At 38.5% G+C, this 27,591-nt stretch overlaps 1 protein-coding gene across 4 annotated transcripts in view; it reads right to left on the bottom strand.

Moving 5' to 3' along the window:
* Shc (SHC-adaptor protein) overlaps nucleotides 1–27,591 on the bottom strand; it is a 179,903-nt gene that overhangs the window by 79,279 nt on the left and 73,033 nt on the right. For all 4 annotated transcript variants that reach the window (XM_067135813.2, XM_067135812.2, XM_067135814.2 and 1 more), the window contains exons 7-8: nucleotides 19,846–20,054; nucleotides 403–534 (exon numbers count right to left, since the gene is read on the bottom strand). In XM_067135813.2, coding sequence (XP_066991914.2) covers nucleotides 403–534; nucleotides 19,846–20,054 — 341 coding nt within the window. The remainder of the gene's footprint in view (nucleotides 1–402; nucleotides 535–19,845; nucleotides 20,055–27,591) is intronic.

Below are 27,591 nucleotides of genomic sequence, written 5' to 3' on the forward strand. Positions count from 1 at the left end.
TTCTGTAAACCAGGAGAAAAATACAATGTCAAAAACTATCCACTCTTGCTTGTTCTATACTGGTACTTAGCTTCTAAACATAGTGGAATTACTGTTATACAGTATAACAACATAGAACAGTTTTATGTCTTTCTTGTAAAATTCATTAAAGTGGATACGTCACCTACCTGAAATTAGCGATTCACATATAGTTCACTACATGATCCATTTATCAGACATATTTTATTTACGTCTGACATTCACCATCTCCAGATTTCTTTAAAAAAGAAAAAGCTTGACCATTTTCACAACACTGGATAAACTATGAAAATTTGACAGGCCTTGGTGAAACAGAAACCAAAAGCTGTGTACTCACACGCTGCTGCTATCACAAAATATAGAAACCAGCAATGGTATACTCACGCATGTCAAAAACATCCCTGTTACCGCCAATCACTATATCATTCACGTAATCATGCTCGCGTCGAGGAGCTGGCATTGGAGGAGGGGGGGCAACTTCACAATTGAGATCAATCAGGTTACTTGTGACTCCCTCTGAAAAAGAACGCAAAGACTTGTAATGACTAATAAGAACTTACTTAAAACATGTTTGTTTTATTTTTTCTTCTTGAGAGATAATCATAATTCTTAAGCCCGAAAGTAGATAAAATAAATAACTGTAACTAAAATGAGTGAAGCAGCTGATGATGGAAACAATAGATTTTTAAAAAGTCACTGCTGCCTTCTGTTTATATATGGTGTTTATTTTAACAGTGTGCAAGGTACGCATGATGCTAGTACTGAAAAGGTGGAAATCTTTATTCTTATCTGTAATTGTAAATTTTGATTCAATACGGACCAAAAAATGAAATTCTCACATGCAGCCACAATAGTGGAGTTATCTGCAGCCTCAGGCCGGCAGCCGAACACTGTGATGTAATGTTAGTATGCGAGTGAATGACGTGTTATTTACTTCAGAAAGAGTTAGGTATCAATGAAATTGCTGTAGTGTTAATATGTTTATTTTGGTGGTGTAATTTCTGTACGAATGTTTCATGGTACAGCGTTGCTTCAAATAGAATTTTAGAAAGTGTTCTTATTGTGCAGTGTTATGCAAAGTATTCATCCGCCAAGGAGTGCTGGATTCAAATAATATGCACATTTCTTGGCAATCACCTTCCAAATATGAATACAGTATGTAATATACTGAAGAAGTTCCATACTGCACCCGCTCACCTCCTGAGTCCCAGACTAGCCTTAATCTCAGGGGTGATCAGATTGTAAAAGATGTTAAAAATTTATAATCAAAAACAATAAATATATATATATGGGCGCACCAAATGAACACAGGGATGAACGGGGCATGCCAATTAAGGTAAAGGGGAGGCGCACCAATAAACACAGGGATGAACGGGGCATGCAAATTAAGGTAAAGGGGGACGGCTCATTCATAGATACAAATTATAGACTCCACAATAGGACTGGGAAGTGACAACTTAAATTCCATGGGCATCCTGGACTAACTACAATAAAAAGATATGAAAACTGTTTCCTATTGAAATTGCAATAAGGAGCAATTTATTTACTTAAATCGCACACAGCAATTGATTACAATTATTACACTTAGAAATTTCCATCCTCTAAAAGAATACACAGGTACATTTGAATTCACCTCACTACTCTCGTAGTGTGAAATATTTGGTGAATTCGCCCCATGGGTTACTGGGGATCGAATCCACATCCATATGAGTGGACGTTTCACCGCTGGAGATCTTCTTTCGGAGACGAGGGCATGAGAGTAACTATTTACTGTCATCTCCACGTTCTGTTGGACATGAGTCACTTCCGGTATGTACATTCTAGTAGGCCGGACCCCACCGTGGAAATGTTATCATATCTAAAACGGGAATTTATTGTACGGACAAACTCTAGCCTATATTTCCAGATTCACGAACATGCCAGGTGTAGCTCATTAACTCAAAGCTTATCTCAACATTTACTTTTGTCAATGCGACAAGGCGTACGGAAAGGTTCATTACTATGCTCGCACAATGAAGACATGTGCCAGCCAGGCCTTATTCCGCACCTACTGCCAACAATCTCCCACGTGGAAAACCAACATCTGGTTCCGACCAATTCGACACATGACGACATCCCTATCATATCTTCCTATGATTATTAAATAATTATCATTATCATATTTGTGATTACCATCAATTATTTTATTATTATCATTAATTTCAATTATCATCCTATATTTTATTATTATCATTCATCATCTGGGATGATTTTATGCTATCCTTTGCCGACGTTTCAAACGAAGGGTCGCTTTTCCTCGTAATTAATCCGCACAAATTAATGATCAGTTTCATAATAAATTATTATTATTATTATTATTATTATTATTATTATTATTATTATTATTATTATTATTATTATTATTATCATCATCATCATCATCAGTGGAGATTATCATTATCGCATCACTTATTCATCATGGTTTTAATATTTTACATTGATCTCACCATAATTATTCTCAAATTAATCTAATAAATTCTTCATATTATTCCTCTTCATATCATTATCATTATTATTATTATTATTATTATTGTTACGAGTTTTCCGTGGTAGTTAGAGGTGAAAGAAGGTGCGGGGGGTGAACAGGTCTCAGGCTACGAAATTAAAGTGGATTTAAAATTTAACAAGGTTATATTTTCTTAGCAAAAAACAAGAAATAACAATAATGGCAGGTACAGAGTAGCAAAACCACTAATCGAGAATGTACAATTACAGGATTTGGGGCTCCGAGAGCCAGACACACAATTCTTGAGCAATTAGCCCAACTTTACGATATACAGAATTCAACAAAGGGGCAGAAGACCCCAATCAAGCCCAGGAGCACTTGCTCCCAATTACATCATAAAGCCTCCTCGAGGCGCGCAGAAACAAACTTCAAAAGAGCGATCTACTCTCAAAGGTTAAGCCTATCAAAGGCCACACCAAACTCCACCTTCAAGTTGTCCTCTAAGGACATAAACACAGGGGTAAAGATACCCAACCTACTGAGGCCTATTAAGTGAGAAAATTTAATTACCTGGCCTTTAAAATACCAATTTGAGAGGAGGCGAACTTGCGCTCCTAATACACTTTGTTTAAAACCTACTTGGCACTAGGCGGTTAATGCAAGGGCTAATCCCATACAAAAGAGGTGACTTTAGAAGGAAACAATTTACATTACGTTAAGGAAGAAACGGTTGTGAAAATAAGTTCACCTCAATGCAATATGAGAGGGAGCTCGAGAGGGTTAAGCACTCTCTATCCCAATATGAAGCTTAAAAGATAGAATAAATACAAAGATTCTTTACATTTTAGGGAAAGTTACATGGGGGAAAACCTTCGGACCCGCCCCGAGAGTTTAACTGCTGAGCTAGCAAGAAAAGAAGTTATTAATCGGCCATTACCTTGTTGTTGAACTGCTGCCCGAAGGAAGAGGCGCTTCCCGCCCCCTGCTATGTACTTTACACACTGAAAGATGTTACTGAAGTGGCGCAGAGACCCTAAAATCAGCAGTTTATATACTCTCGCAGAAAGTTCGAGGCATTTCAGGAAGGAAAACACCCGCCCACAAACATTTTATTGGTGGATAAAGAAAACCCCTACACAAGATGAAGAAGAAACACATTATTGGTGGAAAATTAATTAAAGAAATTCGGGATTGGCTAAATTCAAAACAAGGGGAAAGAAAGGGTTAATATTGCCAACTTAAACAATGACTGAAAGAAATTTAGCAAAGAACAAACTTTTGAAATTAAATTTTCTCCAAAAAAACCAGTTCTTTCACTTCGCACTAGGGTGCACCGTTGTAGTTCTTCAGTAGTGTCCTCTAGAAGAGAATGTTCACACTTCTTACTACAAGCAAAACAAAAATACGTCGAAAACAACACAGTTCAGAAACTTCAAAATTTCCAAGTAGTGACATCTTCAGGATAACTTGAAAATTAACACATAAGACAAAGTTCAGACTTCTTCCAGTAGGGGGGTTTCAACTGGCGCAAGGTTTGAATTAGCGGCGTGGAGGTGTACCGCCCGGTACAATTATTATTATTATTATTATTATAACTCTACTTCACGTGTTACACAACCGTTAGCGATATTTATGGTCAATGCATAAGCTTTTACAATTTCGGTCCAGTTTGGCACTAAGCAGTTGATTTAAGACAAGATTCACTTGGATGATTATTATTATTATTATTATTATTATTATTATTATTATTATTATTATTATTATTATTATTATTAAACTGAAAGTTTTATATTTTTATTTCCACACTCTAGAATTTAGTCACATATGTTAATATGAACCACAAAGATCCGATTTACATCGATCGGGACACCACGGTATTCGGAACCGCAACCTTCATTTTCGTACTGCCGTTAATTTTATGGGGACACCATGTCCTCCCAAGACACATCTCAAATCCCATGGCACATCGCGACTGAGCAACTACATCCAATGACTGTGATTGCTAACTTATTCCTTCCTTTTCATTTGAAGTCCCTTTTTAATCCACTGGAACTCTTCAAACATGTAATTTAATAATTAATCCTCGGTGCATGGATTCTGCCACTCATAACACCGGAATCGACCTTACATCGTCTTAGGCATCGAGATTTATCTATTTCATCATCAGAAACAGTACGGCTCAATTCTCACCTCATGCCGGATTTTCGTCCCGCACGGCTTCCAATCTTAGAAATGGGCTCAAATCACTCTGGGCTTTCAACATAACGTGACCATCCTATACATGTGCCTCTATCACTTCTAAACAAATTTTTATGGTAATTATAAAGTCCAAAAAAGTGAAATCAACAATTTACATAAAAATCAAATTTACTGCCCGAATTAAAATCTTTTACGCCATATGTTATCTTTACATTTATTCTTACTTTCACCAACGAACTTTCACAGCATTATATATATAATTCAATGGGGCCATCAAGGACCACGTTAAGTCTTGTTACATTTGACACTCAACTTGGCCTTCTTTAGAGCCCAAATTTCCCTCATTCTTTGTGAGTGGGCCCACTTACGCTCCTCTGTCCAAGGGGCACCGTGTCTTCTCTTCGGTTGCTCGTCTCGGTTTAGCCCATTTGTCAATATTTTCTTGCGGAATAGATCTCTGTTAAGGGCGTCTTCAGCTGAGATATGTAGCATTTGCAGGTCTTCTTTGGTATTTCTAAACCAGGGAATTGTGGTTTTGGGGTTTGAATAAAAAAAGTGAAAGATTTCTTTAGTTAACTTTCTTCCGTCCATTCTTTTCAGATGACCGTAAAATCGTGCCCGTCTTTTTCTGATTGTGACGGTAATTTTCTCTATTTTGCTGTAGACTTCCTTGTTGGATCTCTTTTGATGGATTCCATTTCTGTACTCTGATCCCAAGATTCCTCTCACAATTTTGCGTTCTCTTTTCTCCAGTTCTTCAAGGAGTCCTTTGTTGGCATTTAGAGACAGGGTTTCGGCTGCATATAGAACTACTGGCTTTAGAACTGTTTCATAGTGACGTATCTTGGTGTTTTGAGAAAGGCATTTTTTGTTGTAGATTGTGCGGGATGTTTGGTAGGCTATTTCCAGTTTGCGTACTCGCTCCTGAAGTGCTTCTTTGTCCAGTCCATTTTTCATGATGATCTCACCCAGGTATTTGAATTTGTCTACTCGGGTGATGTCCCCGTATTTTGTATGGAGTTTTGGTGGAGCCTCTTTGATGTTAGTCATGACTTCTGTTTTCTCAAACGATATCTGCAAACCAGTTTGTTCGGCAATTTCCTTTAAAATTTCAACTTGAGCTCTAGCGGTTTCTATGTCGTTTAAGAGAACAGCAATATCATCAGCAAATGCTAAGCAGTCTATTGCGATCCCCTTGGATTTGGTTCCTATTCTCAATGGACTGTAGTTGGTTTCCTGTAATCTCACCCGCTAGGTTCTGATGATCTTTTCAAGAACACAGTTGAAGAGTATCGGGGATAGCCCATCACCTTGTCGGACTCCTGTTTTGATGTCAAAGGAATGCGAGAGACATCCGTGGAACTTCACCTTGGATTTTGTATCGGTCAGGGTGGCTCTAATTAATGCCAGCAGTTTCAAATCAACTCCAAGTTCATTTAAGATGTTTAGCAGGACTTCCCGGTCAATGGAGTCGTACGCTTTCTTAAAGTCCACAAAGACAGACACATACTGCTTGGACCTTAGTGTACAATATCTGATGATCGTTTTGAGATTTTGGATCTGTTCAGCTGTTGAGCGACCTTTTCTGAACCCTCCTTGGTATTCACCTATTTGATGTTCGACTTGTGCTTCCAAACGCTCCAGGATGGCAAATGATAGAATTTTGTAAGTCACGGGTAGCAAAGATATTCCTCTGTAGTTGTTGATGTTCTTCATGCTGCCTTTTTTGTGTAATGTATGGATCAAAGCTATTTTCCAATCTTCGGGTAGGGTCTCCTTGTTCCAAATTTCTTCTATTTGCTTTTGCAAGATATCAAGTGACTCCTCTGGGGCATATTTCCATAGTTCTGCTACTACTGAGTCTTCCCCCGGCGCTTTATTATTTTTGAGACGGGCAATGTGGCGCTTGATTTCATCTCTGTCGGGTGGTCTGGAATCTGGGTACCTGAGTAAGGGTTCCTTGGTCTCAATGGCGCTTTGCGGTTTAGAGCAATTAAGTAAATTCTTGAAGTAATCTGCCAGAATGCTGCAATTTTCTTCATTTGACGTTGCCAGTGTGCCGTCCTTTCGCTCAAAGCATAGAGATGGTGGTTTATAGCCAGTGAGTTTGCGTTTGAAGGCTCTGTAGTACTCTCTGCTTTCATTCTTCCTAAAGTTTTGTTCTATCTTTTCAATGAGAGATTTTTCGTATTTACGTTTCTCAGTTCTGAACATCCTAGCTGCTTGGGCACGTTGGGATTTGTAGGTTTCCCAATCATTTTCTGATTTCGTAGAATAGTACTGTTTCCACGCATTGAGTCTTTCTTGGAGGACTGATTCGCAGGTACCATTCCACCATGCATGTTTTTTGCTTCTCTTGATTTCTGCAACGTCTTTGGCGGCCTCAACAAGGAGATTTTTGGCGTTGTTAAAGTCACAGTCATTTGGTCTAGCCTTCTCCTGGAACTCCTCGACCCTTTGCCGAAGTTTATCATTGTCGAAGCGTGTGATCTGTTTGGTTGTCTTCCTTGTGTTTGCGGGAATTGGTTTGAATTTGATAAGAGACATATAATGATCTGTGGCCACATTGATGCCTTTCTTTACCTTGACATACATAATCTCAGAGCTGTTTCTCCTGGAGATTGCAACATGATCAATTTGGAACTCTCCGAGAGCTTGGACAGGAGAACGCCAAGTCATTTGCTTTCTGGGTAGATGGCGAAAGTGGGTCGACATGACCTGCAGGTTGTGATTTTCGCAAATGGACACCAGTCTTTTGCCGTTGGGATTGGTTCTTTTGTGAGCAGGGTAATTTCCTATAACTTTCTTGTACTTCTGTTCACGACCTAGTTGGGCATTGAAGTCACCCTAAAGAAGCTTGACATGGTGTTTGGGGATTTTGTTTAATTTTTCATCCAGTATTATTATTATTATTATTATTATTATTATTATTATTATTATTATTAATATTATTATCATCATCATCATCATCATCATTATTATTATTATTATTATTATTATTATTATTATTATTATTATTATTATTATTATTATTATTATTATTATTATTATTATTATATTTCAAGTAGCAAACTTATAAAGCATTATCATTATTTCCTTCATTTTAACTTGCACACTCACAAAGCAGTATTCTTATTCTTCTTATTATTATTATTATTATTATTATTATTATTATTATTATTATTATTATTATTATTATTATTTCACATGACCTTCCGTACGCAACTATAAATTTTACATACACTGGCGGCACTTTCATAATCGGGTCGTCTGGTAACAAATATAACTAAGGTACAAATAATCACCGTGGTGACTTAAAAATCAAAATAAACTGGGTTAGCATAAAAGAAAAATATAACACTTGAAATGAACTTAAATCAAAGTATTCACAAACAGCATGCATTAATTTAAAGAAATACCCCATATTTACATTATATACAACAAACAAATATTTAATTAATTAGTCTAACCCATATTTACGTTAATGTAAATTAGTTCGTCCATCTATCTTAAATAAAGTATGGATTTGGGAAGCGATCCACGTGTTACGTTAAGTAACCATGATTAATTTACCCTGAGTCCCGTTTTGTCGCGAAAACATCCCCAAATATATCAAATTAGTGTACTCATTCCTGTGTAGAATTCCATTGTCTCATGGCGATGGAGAAGCCTCATTGCCCCATATTGGTTTATTCGTGCATCATGTCGCACTTTATAATATTAACAAAACAAAACACTTCTGGGCAATTACCCATTATTAACACCTTACTAAAGAATTTACAATGACTTATACAAAAACAACACTTATAGGTGCCTAAAGACCCATTACACTTTCACTATTATATTCTTCCTTGAGCCCGAATCACAAGTCGTGACACTTTACGACGATGTGTCGTTTTATTCAACCCGGCGCGTATCGCGGTAGTCAAACGGCACTTCCTGGCGTATTTCTATGCCGTCTCGTGATCGCTTCGCTCCTACAGTTCCCTGCTCGGATAGTTATTCACCGTCTATCTTGAACTATTGACTTTAGGCTCCGCACACTGCCTTCCAAAAGAACTATTGGCGTTCCGTTGATTATTTATATTCAATCAAATGAAACCTTTTAGAAATGTATGATTATTTACACTTGGTATTATGAATAATCTCACAGTTCGTGTTCATTCTCATAACAACTCACGTACTTTCAACTCTAAATGACTTCAAATGCGTCCCGAGGTACTGACTTACAGAGTCAACGTGTCAGAGTCTCAACTACTTCATACAACTGATACGACTGGTGACTGGTAACAACTGGTAATGTGAGGTCGAACTGCTGGTTATTTATGGACGATATGGTTTCCCGCCAGGGTCATCCGCGGTCATACCAGAGGGAGGGGGGTTTGTTATCCTAAATCGGCACTTTCAGGTGGATTTGGATCTCTTAATTTATCCCACTTAATAAACTGGCGATACACATTCACGTGTCGTATTCTGATCTCACATCGTTCAGCGATCACGGAGATATTACTTGATTTCTGTCCTCCATTTTTCGCGCGCTAAGTCGGCGTCTATGCTGGTGAGATATCGCTGACCAGTAGGAAAACAGCAAGGGCCTTTTCCTAGAATTCTATATTGTAATTCATCAAGATTACAATTAATCAACATGGGGATGATATCATAAAAGTCCCATCTGTTCAATTCAGTGGTTGGAATATTTTAATTATTATTATTACTGGAGATAACTGGAGTTCATTTTGACTTCGGTTATGTTGGTGCATCTGCGAGTCCTATACTAATTTTGTCATTGGCTAACACTGCAGCGGTTCGTTTAAATATCTTCCTCTGACAACCTAAAATACCTCGAGGCGTGGGAAACTCTATTGCGAAATATTCTCTGTATTTGTGACACAAGGAAAGGTTCTTGTTCAAGAATAAATGCTCTCTCACTTCCTTGTTGCAATTAGGACTGTTGTTCTGAGTTCTAGATTTAATCCTCTTAGCTTTTGACAAGGAAATAATACTACCCATTATGACAGGTTTAACTCTTGGCGAAATCTCTTGGTCTACACCAGAATGATAATGTGTATATTCCAATACACTCATATGCCTGCATTTATTTTATAATATCAAATCATGATACCTCTGGGCCATCTCATCCGGGTACAATACACCAGGTCTATTCTTAACACAAGAAGGAGACAAACTGCAATAACAGTTTTTAAGTCTCTTCATGATGTCTATGTTAACCCGAAATTGGGTCATGTAGCTGTTGGCAGAGTTTATGGCCGCCACATTCCCCCGACCTCACTTCTATTTGTGGGGAACACTAAAAAATAATGTTTATAGGAATAAGCCGCACAACATAGACGAACAGAAATTGTGAAAATTACCGAACAAAAACTGAAATTGGGAAAATTACCGAACAAAAACTTGGGAAAATTACCGAACAAAAACTTACCCGTGTGAACCGTAATTTTATTAACCTTTCCTGAGAGGAGCACGGATATATCTGGAGCTGAAATGTGAGTGAGTATCATATTTCAGATATTAGTTTTTCTGACAGTGATAGTGAAATAAATTGAACTGATGAGTGTGAGAGGAAGAACAGCACAAATGACAGTGTGGCGTCTGACAGCGGCAGTGACTCTGAGTGGAGAAATGTGTCCAATAGTGATCCGGGGCCTAGTCATAGGGTTCCTTTGTTAGGTATAAACCCTGGTCCAGTTCTTCCGTCTATATTTGATAGTAATACAGAGCCTGTAGAGAATTTGAGCTATTTTTCGTCGGTGACTTGATAAATATAATTCATGACAAAACCTGTCTCTACGGTGACATAAAAACAACCCCCCTCACACAGAAGTCAAAGCTAAATGAATGGAAACATCCTCTAAACTCAGACATAAAAGCACTCTTAGGAGTTGTGATAAACATGGGGCTTCACCTCCTCACAGATATTACTGAGTATTTCTATAAGGCATTTTGTTACTTACATAGATCTGTCTCTGTCTTATCCTTGGCTTTGACAATATGAAAGTGACTGAGGTATGAACGATGCTAGTAATGCCAATCTTTATGCAGCCAGTCCCTGCTATGAATGGTGTGAAAATGTTGCTCATTGGGCCGGTTGGTGTATGCATTTCATGGGCTTGGCAGACAGATATGTAATAGCAACTCTGGCTCGATGAGGAAAGCAACGGAAACTACCTCATTCCTCATTTCCCTAGTACGCCTCTTCAGTGATGCCTAGGCCATCTATGACAGCTGATGGCAGAGCTGTTGAAGATCCCACCAGTAGCATCGCTGACGGACTGAACATACATATATACATACATACATGGGTTAGTAAGGTACCATTCTTGACAGACGTATTTCCCCGTGATTAATTTTTACTCCTGTTTTGGAATCTACATTTCGCACACCCTCCCCAAAATCGTGATCATCTCAGAAAAATTCAGTATGTAGAGCCTGTCAAAAATCAGAGAAAAGTATATGCTTCATTATACTCCCGGCAAAAAGATTTCTATTGACGAGAGTACGATATCCTTCAAGGGGAGAATTTAATTTAAAGTTTACAACCCAATGAAGCCCACAAAATTTGGACAAAAATGGCTGTTCTGTCTGACAGTAGTAACGGGTATGTGTACTATTTCAAACCTTACATTGGTAAAGAGGAAACTAGTTCAGAACTTCTAAAAACCACTCAAATTGTTACTGCTCTCGCTGCTTCTCTCACCAAAGGTCCCAAGAACCCTCCTTCTGGCTATCAGGTATATATTGACAGGTATTATACGTCACCACAATTAGCTGACCCAACTTCCATCCATGAATATACTAACAACAGGTACAGTCATGTCATCCTGTAAGAACATCCACATCACTTCCAGAAAGTCGACAAACTTGACCATATTGGTCCTTAATTGGTCTGTATTGACTCGTAATAATACGGGTGATTGTTTGGTCCGCCCTGTCACTATATTATTTTAATAATTTATACGTACATGTTTCGGGAGCCTTAACTCCCTTCGTCAGCGTATTTACATCAAAATCAACCTTTTCCAAGTCTCAAGATAAAATATCTTATCATATTAACATAAAGCATGGTCCTTTTATTACCTCAACTCTAGAACACTATATGTACACTTTGCGCTTTTGTATAATAATGCATGTTGTAACCCAACACGTATGACATGGAACATATTTAAAAACACTCTTGAATCGTCCACTCATTCCTCCTATCCTTTACACTCATACAACGTGTATCATCACCCTGGATGGATCCATTAGCTGAGTCAGCCACTGATAAAATGTTACTTCTCACTGCTTGTATTGTTGCTGCCACTATAAAGCTACCATCTTATCATCCAATTTGACATCCTTTGATGTTAATACCCTTATAGGTTGCATTGATATGTTCATCGTTGTATACATATTAAAAATTTTAGCCATGCATATGCCGTCAGGGCAGATGACGTTTGCTCGATTGTTGCAGGACCGGATTTTTTGTATCAGAGCGGAACAAACCTCCCGTTATGTTTCTGCAAATGCTCCTCTAGTACTATAAAGAAGAATAAAGAAAGAAAAGCTATTTTACTTAGTTAAAATATATGTTCAAATACTTTATGATATAAAATATTAGGACTTACATAAAATGATAAAGCGGAAGAAACCTATCCGCTTGCCGGCCAGCCACTAACAAAGTATATTACCCATAAAACCTGATCATTTAAGCAGAGGGAAGGGAGAGAAGTGGGGGTGGGCCTGACAGTTATAATTGATGCTTTCTATTATCCTTTTTCTTTCCCTTCACATATTGGTTGGCTAACTTAAATAATGGATTTTCTTCCTTAATGTGTTCATTTAAATTGTTGTCAATATTTTGTTTCTGATCTATGTAAATTTCTAATTTCTCCAGGACGACCATATATTTCCCTTTGTTTGCTGAATGTATTAATTTCATGTCTTGTTCGATGTTGGTGAAAGAATGATTATTTTCATGCGTGTTCGCATATCTATATATATAAAATAAGAGTTTTGTCTGTACATTGCTCAGAATTTGAAAAGAATGGTATTTCTGTATCAGTCATGCCCACAGTAACAGGGAAATGTACTTTTTACTTTTCCGTAATTTCTGTCTGTCTGTCTGTATGTATGTATGTACAAGCATCACGAGAAAACAGCTGAAGAGAATTTAATGAAAATCGGTATGTAAAGTCGGGGGATGAGCCACTACAATCTAGGCTATAAATCATTTTATTCACGCTGAGTGAAATGGTAGTTTAAGGGAAGGCCTTAAATTTAATAATCGAATATTTATATTATGAGCAGTCCTATTGATAAATACTATATAACTAAAGTTATATAGAATTCAATTTCCAATCATTTATGTCTTATACATTTTTACCGTACCAGCTCTGATAACACAGATATTAATGAATTTGTATTTTGTTGCTAAGTCCATATCAACGCCGAGCCGCGAGAAAATGGGTTAACAGAATTTAATGAAAACCGCTATATAGAGTCGGGGAATAAGAAACTACAGTCTAAGCTGTAAATAATTTTATTTTCCCGAGATGAAATGGTAGTTTAGGGGAAGGCACCTGAAATTTAATTTTTAAATACCGGTACCTACGTTATTGGTGCTATCGAAAAGTACGGTACTACATAACAAAAGTTATGGACAATACAATTTCCGATCATTTATGTTTCATTCAGTTTTACTGTACCGACTATGATAAGAGTGGTATTTCAGAAGGTCTACAATATCCAAAGCGCGTAACACTGATCAACAATAACTTTACATTGACCATTGTTTGTTGTGATGTTCTTCGTGCTGCTCAACTCTGATGGATGGGATTACTACTGCGTACCGAGTATAACAGCCTGACTGAACATTGGCGGGAAATAGCTAGGGAGTTGGAAAACTTTCTTCTTTAGCATGCCACTCCTCTGGTTCATACATTTTCTGATACTGCAGGTACGTAACACACTGGTTCATCATAGCATTCGAGCTATTCAATCCCTACTTTGAGGCACTGATTGAAATGAGTAGTGTGCATATTTAATGGAATAATAGCAGAGGAGTGTTCATGGCAGTCTGCGACCTGGTTGTTTCCGCTCTGGAACTTTGGACTCTTAGATCGGCACCGTAGTACTGTTTGTTGAAAGTGAGAAAGTGTGCGGTTTTTCATTTGATCGAGTATTTTATATGATAACAATGTTTTCAATCGCTACATTCCTACTGAAATTTTTGTAGTGACCTATGTTGAATTCAGTTAGGAAAACCACCAAGTCAGTCTTTCCAAGAATCCCGTAGCGAAACACAGGTGCATTAGCTAGTAGCTGAATATTTTCGGTACTTTTTGGCATTTATATGTTCTTTATATCTAATGGCTATATTTCTTCCTGACTGTCCGATGTATTATTTTTTTTTGACACGTTAGTCTGTATATTCCTGATTTATTGAATTGGTTGTCTGTGTTAATCTTGCTTGAATTTTCGAATATCTCATTTTTATTATTATTATTATTATTATTATTATTATTATTATTATTATTATTATTATTAGTACGGTATGCTACTTGAATATTGAATTTCTTAAATGTGTTAGCCAAATTGTATGAATGCCTGTTCCGGTACGTGAATACTACATGTCTTTTCTTTTCTTTCTGTTTTTCAAGATGTGTTTTTGGTTTGTTAATGATACCATTCTTTATTTTATTGACATAGTTTCTTGTGTAACCGTTGCTTTTTGCTATATCATAAATTAATGCCATTTCTTTTTTATGTTCTATTTCTGAAAGTGGTGTGTTTATCGCCCTGTTGATTAAGCTATTAAATGTGGCCTTTTTATGCTGTCCTGGATGGTTGGAATCGTTTCTAATTATAGTATTGGTATGTGTTGGCTTTCTATACATTTGGTATTCAAAATGGTTATTTTGCCTAGAGACTGTTATATCCAAATAATTCAAGGATTTGTTCTTTTCTGATTCTATCGTGAATTTAATATGTTTGTCCATGTTATTTAAACTGTCCAATAGTTCCTCTGGTTTTAGTATTTGTTAATTAATAATCACAAAAACATCGTCTACATATCTCAGCCACAGCTCCAACCCTTGTATTTTATCTATTATCTTATTGGCCTCCAGGTGGCCTCCAGAGGAAATACTGGACAGTTTAAACATGAATAGCGATACAGCAAACCAGTAATGACTGCAAACGATGTATTGATGGTCTCACTACAAGCAAGTATATATATTACATCTACCAACTGATAACTACCATCAGCAGTGTAGCTAATACACTTATGTTCATAAAAACCAAAACAACTTGAAAGACAAGAAATAGGAAGTTCATATTCACAGGACATGTGCATTAGTATGTTCTGAATAAATGATTAGCATTTGAACCATGTCAGCCTTCAGGTTCAAGGTCCACATTGATATCTCAGCGCACCACCACCGACTGGTAAAATGTGCCTGCGGCTCTCGTTATTGCTATAAACCGAAGGTAATGAATCGGTGCGACTTGAGCAGACATGGAGCATGCCTCGCAGATGTATGCGAGAACTGTACCGTCAAATGAGTCAATTTGAATGAAGACGCATTATTGGCATGCGAGAACGTGATGCATCCATCCAGGAAACTGCTGCTCATGTGTCATGAAGTGAGTCGGCAGTGCAACTGATGTGTACAGAATGGTTCAAAGAAGCCCGTAGAACATGACAAGATGGGTCTGGTCGCGCCACCCAGACCACCATCCGAGAAGATCAACACCTCATCCAAATGACAATGCAGGATAGATCTGCGCCCTCCTTGGCTCTGATGGAACAGTGGAACGGTGTAACACATCGTACACTATCAGGAGCAACAGTCCATCGCCGTTTATTACAGTCTGGATTACCGGTGCGTCATCCACTTCTCCGCCTATGTCTGACTCTTCTTTCTTTTTCTACCGCTTTTCCCCACACCTGTGGGGTCGCGAGTGCGAAGTGTGTTGCGCATGTGGATTTGGCCCTATTTTATGGTCAGATGCCCTTCCTGACGCATACCCTATATGGAGAGATGTAATTGCTAAAGACCGGATTATATGCATTTGCATATTTAGCCCCTTTTCACCAGTTATTGCATATTTTAACTAAACACTGGTGATGATGCATACTTTAGAGCTATATACTCGAGCCTCAGATTTTGCTTGTTTGCGGGGCCCAGGAATTCTTAGATATTGCTCGCCATGCGCATATGTGCTCTTGGAACCAACTGGATATTTCCATAGGTTAGTGCTATATAGTTTAGTGTAGTATAGAATGGGTAACAAAATATAACAATAAACTGAGAGAATGCTAAAGAAATTGTTCAATTACTACAATACTTTCAATTGAAATTATTAGTATTTTAGTCATTCACATTTGTAATGAGCAATAATTTTATTCTGTCAACTTTTAAATTTACCTTGGCGAACCAGAAAAAATATGGCACTTATGCAATATCTAAAACAAGCATTGAGCAAAACCGGAGTGTATTTACAATATTTTAGACATCTAGAAGGGCGGGCTCAAGCTCTATCTCATTTTAATGTTTTATAGTGGCCGCAACATATAACTGCGCAGAGTCAATGCACCTGCCGCCCGCGCACCCGCTTGATCCTCTCGCCTGGCATAGCGGTGATTCATCACCGATGCAAATAAATTACGCATGTTGTTTGTTGCACGTCTATTGTTTCAGTTTAGTTCTCTATTTATTTGTACGAAGTTCAAAGGGTAGTGTGTGACGTGTAGTGCACAATGCCACCCAAAAAATGAAATGCCATTTAGTGGATAGCTGACCATCCTGGAACATTTACTTATGACGGAAATAAGTTATACTGTCGAAATTGAGAGAAAAACATTTAGTGCACAAAAAAGTTTCAAATAGACCAGTAATGCAAAAGAAGGCCCACGACAACAACTTTTAACAGAGGCAAGGAACAGTAGCAGTGATTTAACCTCCAGAAGAAACGATAAAAATCGCTTTAACATGGATCTATGAAGCATTCATTGCAAGTAATATTCCTCTTCTCAAACTTACAAACCGTATCTTCAAAGGTTTTCTACGCAAATATTGCTTAAATCAAAATAAACCAAATGAATCAACATTGTGTAAAAATTACATCCCGACAATTTATCTACATGTTCTGGAAGAAATACACAATGAATTCAAGGATAACATCATTTGGATTTCAGCTGATGGAACTACCGACAATTGTGGCCGTTACATTGCTAATTTTATTCTTGGTGCATTAAAAAAAAGAGCTCTTTCTTCTTCCTATTTGGTGGCGTGCAAAGAATGTGAATGAAGTTATTAAAAAGATATTTCCAGAATCTTTTGCAGATGAAAGGATGTTTGTGTTTCTCTCAGATGCTGCTCCCTACATGATCAAAGCAGGAAAACCCCTCCAAGTATTTTACACGAATATGACTCGTGATGTGCTTCGCTCACGGAGTACATCGCCTCGCTGAAGACGTATGATCCACGTTTGGTAATGTAAACAAACTGAATTTATCAACAAAGAAAGTGTTTCTTAAGGTACCTGCTCGCATCACAGCCTACAAAGAAAATCAACAAAACGTGCCTTTACCTCCCGAACCAGTGGTAACTCATTGGGGTACCTGGGTCGAAGCTGTGTTGTTTTACAATGAACATTTTGAGGCAATCAAAGATGTAGTAAACGACTCAGATAGTGTAGAGGCTGTGGCAGTTTGTCAGTGCAAAGAAGCATTTAATAATTCCAGTATTCAGAAAAACATTGCAGTCATTAGCAGTCATTTTTCTCTGATAAGAAGAATATCATAAAACTTCTTCTCCTCTACCACAACAACACTATGCATATATGCCCATTTCCACATCTCATCAAGACTGTCAATTTTGAATTGTATCTACATTCTTGAATACTACGAAGAATATTTTAAGACTTCTTCTTCTTCTCGTATATTCCTACAGCTAAGTGAACGTTCTTACAACGAATGTGTTTTCAGGAAATTCTATAAACAATTTTTCATAGTGTCAAACTTATAGGTTTTAAGACCATCTTTCAAATAACTGTGTTTCAAATACTTTGTTCTACATGCGATATGGCTGAAGATGACCTTTAGATAGGTCGAAACCAGTCCCATTAAATGTTTATTTTTTAATTTGTATTGAAAAGGTGGAATAACTCACTTATTATTTTATTTTGTTTACATAATGAAATACTCCAAAACTGAATAAAATTTAAATTTGTTTTAAGAAGTCATAATCTTCACATGCTGTAGCGCAAGCATCCGGGACTCCACCTACAATAGCAAAAAATAAGTTAATTACAATTTTTATCAATTTAATTTTAATATGTGCAATAAAATATTCAAGTCCCTTCCCTCTATCACTTCCACCCACCTGGTGGCTGTGGTATTAAAGCATATGGTCTGACACCATTGTCAGGTAGTTCCAATCCCTTTGGTCAAAATTTTCACCATGTTGGCCAGCGCAGTAGGAAATGTGGTGATACACAATTTCTAATCACTAGATTGTGTGCCAAAATCCTGGATTCAATTCCAAACTTCTCTGCAGTGCTCATATGTTGTAAGAGCTTATAATTATGGCGATTCTTGGGCAGACCCTTTGGAGATATTTTATACGAATTGGCTATGTGCCGACACCAGGTTTCACCGCTCAAAAGACCTGCACCAGACGAGCCAAACATGTCCTTGGACACTCCGAGCACTAAAGCCATATTTATTTATTTATTTACATAGTTTACGCTCACATTGGAGTACTTAAATTAAACCCAAATACATTTATGTTAACAAAGAATTAACTGAAGATTTAGCTTGCATCATCTTCTTTCTTTCCCAAAAACTTTTCATTCTGGCTGACCTGGCTGCCCTTTCTTCATCAGATATGACATATTGTTTGTGTTGTACAGTTTTTAATGACAATCTTATTTGTTTGTTCTTGAGAATCCTTTTTTCTTCTCTATTTTCAATTTGCTTCATTGTAAAACTATACTAAACTAATTAATTAATTAATTAATAAAAAACATCACTTACACTGACTTCACTAGCAAAAGAAACACATTAGTTTCAAAGTCTATTTCCATTTACTCTTGGATTCATTCACACCAGTATGCCTTTCACCAATACTTTCAAAATGGTTTTTCTTCTAAATACTTTTCGTCCATCACTAGTTATACATAACATGAATATATACCTTTGTTTTTAATTGCTGCCAGTTCTTATTACGCTGGATTCCCCCTTCTTGTTGACAGCACTGTCAAGCAGCATTTCAAATTTGACCAGTGTTCTTATCTGCATTACCAATTTGTGACAGTATATATGAATATGCGGCACAAATTTATTATGTAGCGATGAAAATTCACCACCTTTCCTTCATAATCACCTGGAAGCCGTTTGAGCAATGCTAGTTCTTCTCCAAAAGACAAACCCATTGCGATTTAAGAAATCTTGCTAGCCAGCCCCTGCCAGCTTTGAAATCTGTAATGCCTAGTTCCTTGGCTATAGCTAAAGCTTTCAGTTGGCACATTTCACTTGTAACTGCATATCAGTATTGTTTCTTATCTACATAATCACACAGCTTTTTTACGAGGTCCGAATGTTTTTACCGCAAAATGTCTGGTGATTACAACATGCTACCAATCCCACAGAGATCGAGGCTTGACAATGCTATAGTGTAACGGGAGGCACATTTGAGGCAAAAAAATACCAACCTTATTTCAAATAATGCATGCACCCTAGTTTTCTTCGTTGAATTACTGAAAAAATAAGCACGGAGTATTCACATATTTACAGTATTATAACACAAAAGTTTTTAATGATAATAACAACATCTAATCATTTTCACTTAGTTATACGAAATATTTTTCAGTAGAACTGTTGAATATGTATTGTTTGTTAAAAGAAAATATTAATTTACACTTTTATTTTCCAAAATTTCTATGTACCACCCAGTAGCAGCTCATGTACCAACAGTGGTACACGTACTACAGGATGAGAATCCCTCCTGTACAAAATATGTGACTGCCATTTCCCTCAATGACTAGGAGGTTGCCAAGTTTACAACCTATACAACTGTTATCCACATAGGCCACAATTATTCTACAACTAGTTCCATAAAATTTCAAACACATTTTACCTCGAGGAACTGTTCTTTCACTTGGTTCTCTTTGCTGGACCACTGAATGATCTCTAGGTATTGTATCACTTCCAATAGCAGAAGATTTCATTGATGGCTGGGTCCCATGGAAATTTGGGAGAGGAGGAACAGGTGGTGGCCCCAGTTCTGGTGGAATCTTCCCAGGAAGATCGTTGTAGTAGTCCCTGTCAGCTCCATTGAGACACATCCTAGAGCCACATTAATTTGAATGTACAACATGAGAATCATTAAAACAGTGAATGATGCAATGTTGTTTTGCATTATAATCATAATTACACAAAATTCTGAGTAGAAATAATGCAAATATTTTAATAATCTACACATGTCTATTTAATCAATCATGTTAAAAAATCGAGGTACATTGCTTATTCAAGACAAATATATTCTTAAAAAGAAGCAAGACACATTAGATAGGAAACTTGAATTTCTCAAGATTAAGAAACATAATTATTTGAAAGTTATTATTAAGATCAGACAAAGAGAACCAAACAAAACTGAGAATGTTTTCTATCCTCCTGTTATAAGAATTTAATTAAAACTAACCAACTAGAAGAATTAGCAACATTAGAAACAGGACCTACTGGCTTAAGGCTAATAGTAATGATAAGAAGAAGAATGGTACAGTAAAAAAAGTAGCAGAAATAGAACAGGTAACATCCAAAATAGAAGCAGACAAAGCAGAAAAAAACTTTCCAAGATAACAGAGCACAAAGATTTTAAAAATTCCTTAAAAAGAATAATTTATAAAACCAAAAGAAAAAATGAACTAAAGGCAGATGAAAAGAATATGATAGTTCTAATGAATAAACAAGAGTATATTGAAAACACAGAGGAATTCCTAAAAAATGGAGGGTTTATACTAGTTACGAAAAATCCTACGAATGTAATAAAAATAATTAAAAAGAATGTTAAAAAAAATAGGATTAAATTAGATTTCAAGGACACTATTAATTTGATAAACATGAACCCAGGATTGTCCACAATGAGGGTGTTGCCCAAAATTCACAAGCAAGCAAGTTTTATTAGACCTATTGTAAACTTTAGAAATAGCCCGACATATGGGATTGCCAAGTTTATAGAAATATTTTTAAAGAAACATTTTAAGTTTACATCAAAGGTAATAATTAGCAACACAAGTGACTTTTGTAATAAAACTATAGCTATTATGTTAGAACATGACTACACACTTCATAGTATTGACATCAAATATACGTACTCCAAGAGTATAAAGATTATTAGGAAGAATTTCTCAGAACACAGCAGTCTAAGCATGATAGAAATTGAAGAGTTCATTACAATGTTAACATTCACATTAAAAAAAGAATTATTTCACCTTTAATGACAAAATACAGAGAAACCTCGATTCTCCATTTTTGGAGGGACCACGGAAAAAAAACATACAACATGGGGAAACGGAAAATCCGGGAACGAATGAACCATCAACAATTTGGCTAAACATCACAAAAAAGAAATACGTATACTTATAATCTTACAAACACCCTTAACCCAAAAGCAAACTACAGCACCAATGGGCCTTCCGCCCACCAAGCAACCGCTGCTCGGTCCGAAGGCCTGCAGATTACGAAGTGACGCATGGTCAGAGTGATGAATACTCTCGGCCATTATTCCTGGCTCTCTACACCGGAGTCGCCATCTCACCATTAAATAGCACCTCAATTAAAGGTAATAGTAGAATGAGTGAACCTGGAACCAGCCCTCATATCCAGGTAAAAATGTCTGACCAGGCCGGGAATAGAACCCGGGCCTCCCAGGTGAGAGGCAGGCAAGTTCGATTGCGGGGCCGGCTTCAAACATTAATTACTGGTACCCAACTTAAAAATCTTGAAACTTTACATTCAGTTTTACTGGGGAAACTTTGTCCGTTTCCTCTGAAAACTACTTTCAGTTCAGCAACTTTGATCAGTCAAACTGTTCGAAAAACCTAATAACACTAAGCCAAACAACAATCGACCACAAGTAGTTTTTAATTCTCTAATCTAATAAAATAATGCACATTGGATACAAATCCCTTTTTCTTTAAATCTTCCATTGAAATTTGGTCACCAGTATAATGTCCGTTAACAATTTATGGAAATCTTGTACCGCATAAACATTTTGTTATTTGTTTTACATCGTACTGACACGGATAGTGTTGTATACAAGGAACTTGGTATACAAGGCACAACATAAAAGTTTATTGCTTCAACACATTTATACAATATGTACATGAAATAGAACGAAACTTTTTTTGAAGCTTGTTGAATTGCACACGTTTAATGTTAACATAAGGTAGTAGGCTGAGGGCCTGAATGATATTTACAAATTGAAATTCCTATATACATTCAATCTTATCTTGATGAGACAGTCTGTTCAAATGAGAGAATGTTCTTGATAGTCAAAAACTATCGGTCATGTATAATAACAAGTGGAACTTGTAGAGAGAGTTCGTATTAACAGAATGCTAACAAGAGGCGTATAACTTGCAAGGAACTTGCGTCTAGTGTTCATATATAGCAGAATGCTATGATTGGAGTCGGAGCACTGTAGGAGACTTGAGTGAGTAGCAGAATGCTTGGATGGGTGCTCGACATGGCTACGGGATGCAGGATGAATGAGGCAATGTCCAGAGGTGAAACCTCACGGCCAGGAATCAGTCCACCTATTCAGAACACATTTTTAAGAGGGTGCCTCCGTGTCTGACTTGCGGTGTAGTCTGGTCGTTGGACACTGTAGGAGTCCTGGAGGGGCGAGAAACGTTGCTCCTTTTATAGCACTGGCTGACGTCGCCGACGATCACGGCAGCGCAGTGCAGTCCGCCTCGTGGTCTCTGGAAACGTCGATGTGTCGGGCGGGCTGCGAAGATTGTAGGCGCTGATAAGGTGATAAGGTGCAAGGCTGGTAGGAAGGTTGGTTTGAAGAGGCCAACCGTTGCGGATATAAGTACGAACTGTAGCTAGTGTAGTATCCTTATCAGTCGCTTTGGCGATGCAAGTAGCGTCAATGGGAAAACTGGAGACTGCGTCTTCAAGTTCTATGTCTATCTGAAGACAGTCAGATTCTTGAGAATCGAAAGTAGTATCAGGACCTACAGGTAAGCGAGAGAGAGCATCAGCATTGCAATGCTGGGATGTGCTACGATAGGCAATCTGATAGAAATAGTCAGAAAGGAATATGGACGATCTTTGAAGTTTCCTTAGAGAATGTTCAGGGATCTTATTACCAGGATGGAATAAGTGAACAAGAGGCTTGTGATCCATGATTATGAGGAAATGGTTGCCATAGAGATACTCGTTGAAACGGCGAATACCAAATATAATAGCTAAAGCTTCTTTCTCAATCTGAGAGTAGTGACGCTGATGCTCGTTGAGTGTCTTGGAAGCGAAGGCTATAGGACGTTCTTGTCCATGACGATCCTTCTGGGAGAAAATGGCGCCGAGTCCATAATCAGATGTGTCCGTGGCGAGAGTGAGGAGCTTACCAGGCTGAAAATGAGTCAGCTTGACAGCGTGGACAAGAGCCTTGTTGATAGTCTGCCAGGCATGTTGACATTGCTGAGACCAATGAAATTTAGCACCTTTCTTGCATAAGGCGTTCAGAGGAGCTGCTACTGAAGCGAAGCGTGGAATGAACTAGTTGTAATAGTTCGCTTTTCCTATGAAGGATTGGAGCTGTTTGATGTTCTGCGGTGCGGGCATGTTGACAATGGCAGAGACGTTCCGTTCGCTAGGTCGAATGCCAGTCTTATCAAGGATATGACCTAGGTATTGAACTTGAGGTTGAAAGAATGTGCACTTAGCGAGATTAGCACATAGGCCATTTTCTTTCAATTTGGTGAGGAGTAGGCGCAGATTATGCAGGTGTTCTTGATGACCTTTGCCGGTCACAAGAATGTCATCAAGGTAATTAGCACAACCAGGAATGGAGGTGGTAAGCTGTGCTAAATAGCGCTGGAAAATCGCAGCGGAGGAAGACACACCGAAAGGTAGGCGCTGGAGCTGCAGAAGTCCAAGAGGGGTATTCAGTGTGAGGCACTGCTTGGATTCTTCGTCTAAAAGTAGCTGGGGATAAGCTTCTTTGAGATCCACTTTAGAGAAGAACTGTCCACCGGCTAAACAGAAAAATAAGTCTTCAGGACTGGGAATCGGAAAAACATCGGTTTCAATCTGTGAGTTGATTGTAGAGCAAAAATCACCACAAATGCGGATATTGCCATTAGCTATTTTTAACGACGACGAGTGGAGTAGCCCATTCACTGGAAGTGACGGGAACCAATATACCGGCTGCTATCCATCTCCGTAATTCTTGAGTAACTTGATCTTGAAGTGCAAGTGGGACTGGACGTGCTTTGAAAAAGCGAGGCTTGGCTCCTGATTTCAGCTGTATATGAGCTATGTAGTCTTTGGCTGTGCCTAAGGTAGAGTCGAAGACTTCTGGAAATTGCTCTAGGAGATCGGTGACATCAGAGGTAGGTTGTAAGGCGGAGTCTACACTGACATTGTCATGTATTTGAAAACCGAATAAACTGAAGAGATCCATGCCTAGGATATTAGATGCAGTGTAGTTATTGACCACTAGTAAGGTAATGACCTTATGAATATCTTTATACCTTGCTGGAATAGTGATTTGTCCCTTAATATCAATTTTCTTCTTGTTAAAAGTAACAAGTTGTACATCAGCAGGAGAGAAAGACAGTGATCCTAACTTGTGATATGTAGCCAGATTGATGATGGAGACAGGCGAACCAGTATCTAACTGAAAATCAGTAGAGTGATCTGGGAAAACGATCGGAATGATGATCTTACGAGAATTTCTTGTAGGAAGAATGAGGTTGATTTGATCAACTCCCATATCCTGTCGTGCCTTCTGAAGAGTTTTCTTCGCAGGATGAGTACTGGCAGGGCGGGATGTACTTTGACAGACAGTCTTGATGTGTCCTACTTTATGACAGCAATCACAGGTGGACTTGAAGAAGCGGCAGTCACGGCGGTCGTGATGCTTAAAACATCCTCTGCAGGAAGGCAGGAGCTGAGGAGTTTTCTTAGAATTGCGTGTCTTCGTAGAAGAGCGCGGAGGAACTTGTCGGGAACGCTTGGCAGGGAGCGAGCCGACCTGGCGGTTAGAAGGAGCAGAATGCTGGCAGGCCGTATGAGATACATGAGCGACTTCATGTTTGGTAGCTATTTCAGCCGCAGTCTTGGTAGTCATCTCATAGACTGTGGCAAGACGCTGGACTTCTTCCAAAGAAGGGTTACTACTCTTGACAGCGTCAAAAGAAACTTTGTCTTGGGGAGTATGGAGAATAACCATGTCCCGAATGAGCGAATCACTGTAGGGTGTGCTACAACCATCCTTAGAACAGATAAATTTGCAATGCTTGGCGAAACCACGTAGTTCTGCAATCCATTCTGTGTGAGTCTGGTGCAACTTCATTCTACATTGAAAGAACTTGTAGCAAGCTGCTACGATGTGAGGATCCTTAGCATAATGTGTATTTATATGAGCTAGGAGCTGCGCGAAAGGAACTTCCGAGATCTGTTCTTCGGGGCTTAATTTCTGCAGTAATTCGCAGGTAGTGTTTCCTACAGAACTGAGAAAAAGAGCTTGTTGGCGCTTCTCGTCCGTAATGGAGTGGCAGATAAAATGCTGTTGAAGTCCAGCGAAATACACTGACCATTCTTCTTTCTCTGGGTCGAAAGCAGAAAATGGAGGAACGGTGGTGTTTTGTGCGGAGGAAGAGAGAGCCTGTATGGCTGTAAGCAATGCGGACTGCTGCTGTTGCTGCTGCTGTAAAGCCTGTAATATAGCCGCCAATTGCTCGGTACTAGTCATGTTGACAGATGAGACAGTGAGCACAACTGGCGAGACAGCATGTAGGGAGACCAGCTGGAAGCTTGACCTTCAACGATCACCTGTGAGTGAGAGAGAAAGAGAGCGCGCAGCAAGAATGCAGTGGAGAACAGGTATGGTGTGCGAGCCGTGAAATGTTGGCCGGATGTCCTCAGTTCGAACGGGGCGTACACTGGGAGGAATGGCACTGCAAATACGAAATGTGAGCAGAGTGTTGGCGTGGCTAACTTGTGTCACGTAGCTATTTTGTTGATATGGAGTAACACACGTGTACTTTTCCTCGTCGCCAATATTGTTGGCGAGACCTATTACGAAGTTTTCCTCGTTGCCAATTTTGTTGATATTGGCGTGCCTACGTGTGAGTTTTCCTCGTCGCCAGTTTTGTTGTTGTATACAAGGCACAACATAAAAGTTTATTGCTTCGACACATTTATACAATATGTACATGAAATAGAACGAAACTTTTCTTGGAGCTTGTTGAGTTGCACACGTTTAATGTTAACATAAGGTAGTAGGCTGAGGGCCTGAATGATATTTACAAATTGAGATTCCTATATACATTCAATCTTATCTTGATGAGACAGTCTGTTCAAATGAGAGAATGTTCTTGATAGTCAAAAACTATCGGTCATGTATAATAACAAGTGGAACTTGTAGAGAGAGTTCGTATTAGCAGAATGCTAACAGGAGGCGTATAACTTGCAAGGAACTTGCGTCTAGTTTTCATATATAGCAGAATGCTATGACTGGAGTCGGAGCACTGTAGGGGACTTGAGTGAGTAGCAGAATGCTTGGATGGGTGCTCGACGTGGCTATGGGATGCAGGATGAATGAGGCAATGTCCAGAGGTGAAACCTCATGGCCCGGAATCAGTCCACCACTCAGAACACATTTTTAAGAGGGTGCCTCCGTGTCTGACTTGCAGTGTAGTCTCGTCGTTGGACACTGTAGGAGTCCTGGAGAGGCGAGAAACGTTCCTTCTTTTATAGCGCTGGCTGACGTCACCGACGATCACGGCAGCGCAGTGCAGTCCGCCTTGTGGTCTCTGGAAATGTCGATGTGTCGGGCGGGCTGCAGAGATTGTAGGCGCGGAGGACACACACAACAGATAGGTCTTACGGTGACGATGGGATAGAAAAGGTCTAGGAATGGGAAGGAAACGGCCATGGCCTTAATTAAGGTACAGACCCAGCGTTTGCCTGGTGTGAAAATGGAAAACCACAGAAAACCACAGAAAACCATTTTCAGGGCTGCCGACCAGGGTTCGAACCCACTATCCCCGGATGCAAGCTCACAGCCACGTGGCCATAACAGCACGGCCAACTCATCCGGTACAGCATAAATTAGGCCTACATCGACTTTTAAAGGTTATGTTGAACTCAAGAATATGATTTCGAATGTATCGATTCTCAAGTTCTCGAATGCATTATATTCAATTCTGCCCATCACTCATCACACTCAAATTGGAAAGAGAATATCATAAAAACTTCCAACTTTACAGCTATTCGTGACCTTCAGCTCAGCTGGAAAGCGCGCTCGCTGTACAAGTCACTCTGAGTGCGAAATTATACAAAGTTTTTAAACGTAATGTGCGCAATTAAAACTACTGCAGATTTTATAACATTTTAACACAAAAAGAAATTCCAAGTCTTACATTAGGACCAAAACAGTAATAGGCAATCCCAAAACCTTCCATGGCTGTAAGTATGTAAGGTGCAACATCTGTTCTTGTCTCGATAACAATCATATACGATATTAAAATACTAAATTTGTGTTACTTAAGAAGGAGCAGCTCTGATTCCTGCCTGAAAGCTCAGTAACTACACAGTGCCCTGAGGCAAGTGCCAAAAACCTGTTCAGCGATACACTCGAAAAAAG

The sequence above is a fragment of the Anabrus simplex genome, chromosome 1, assembly GCF_040414725.1.
Source record: "Anabrus simplex isolate iqAnaSimp1 chromosome 1, ASM4041472v1, whole genome shotgun sequence".
NCBI classification, from domain to species: domain Eukaryota; kingdom Metazoa; phylum Arthropoda; class Insecta; order Orthoptera; family Tettigoniidae; genus Anabrus; species Anabrus simplex.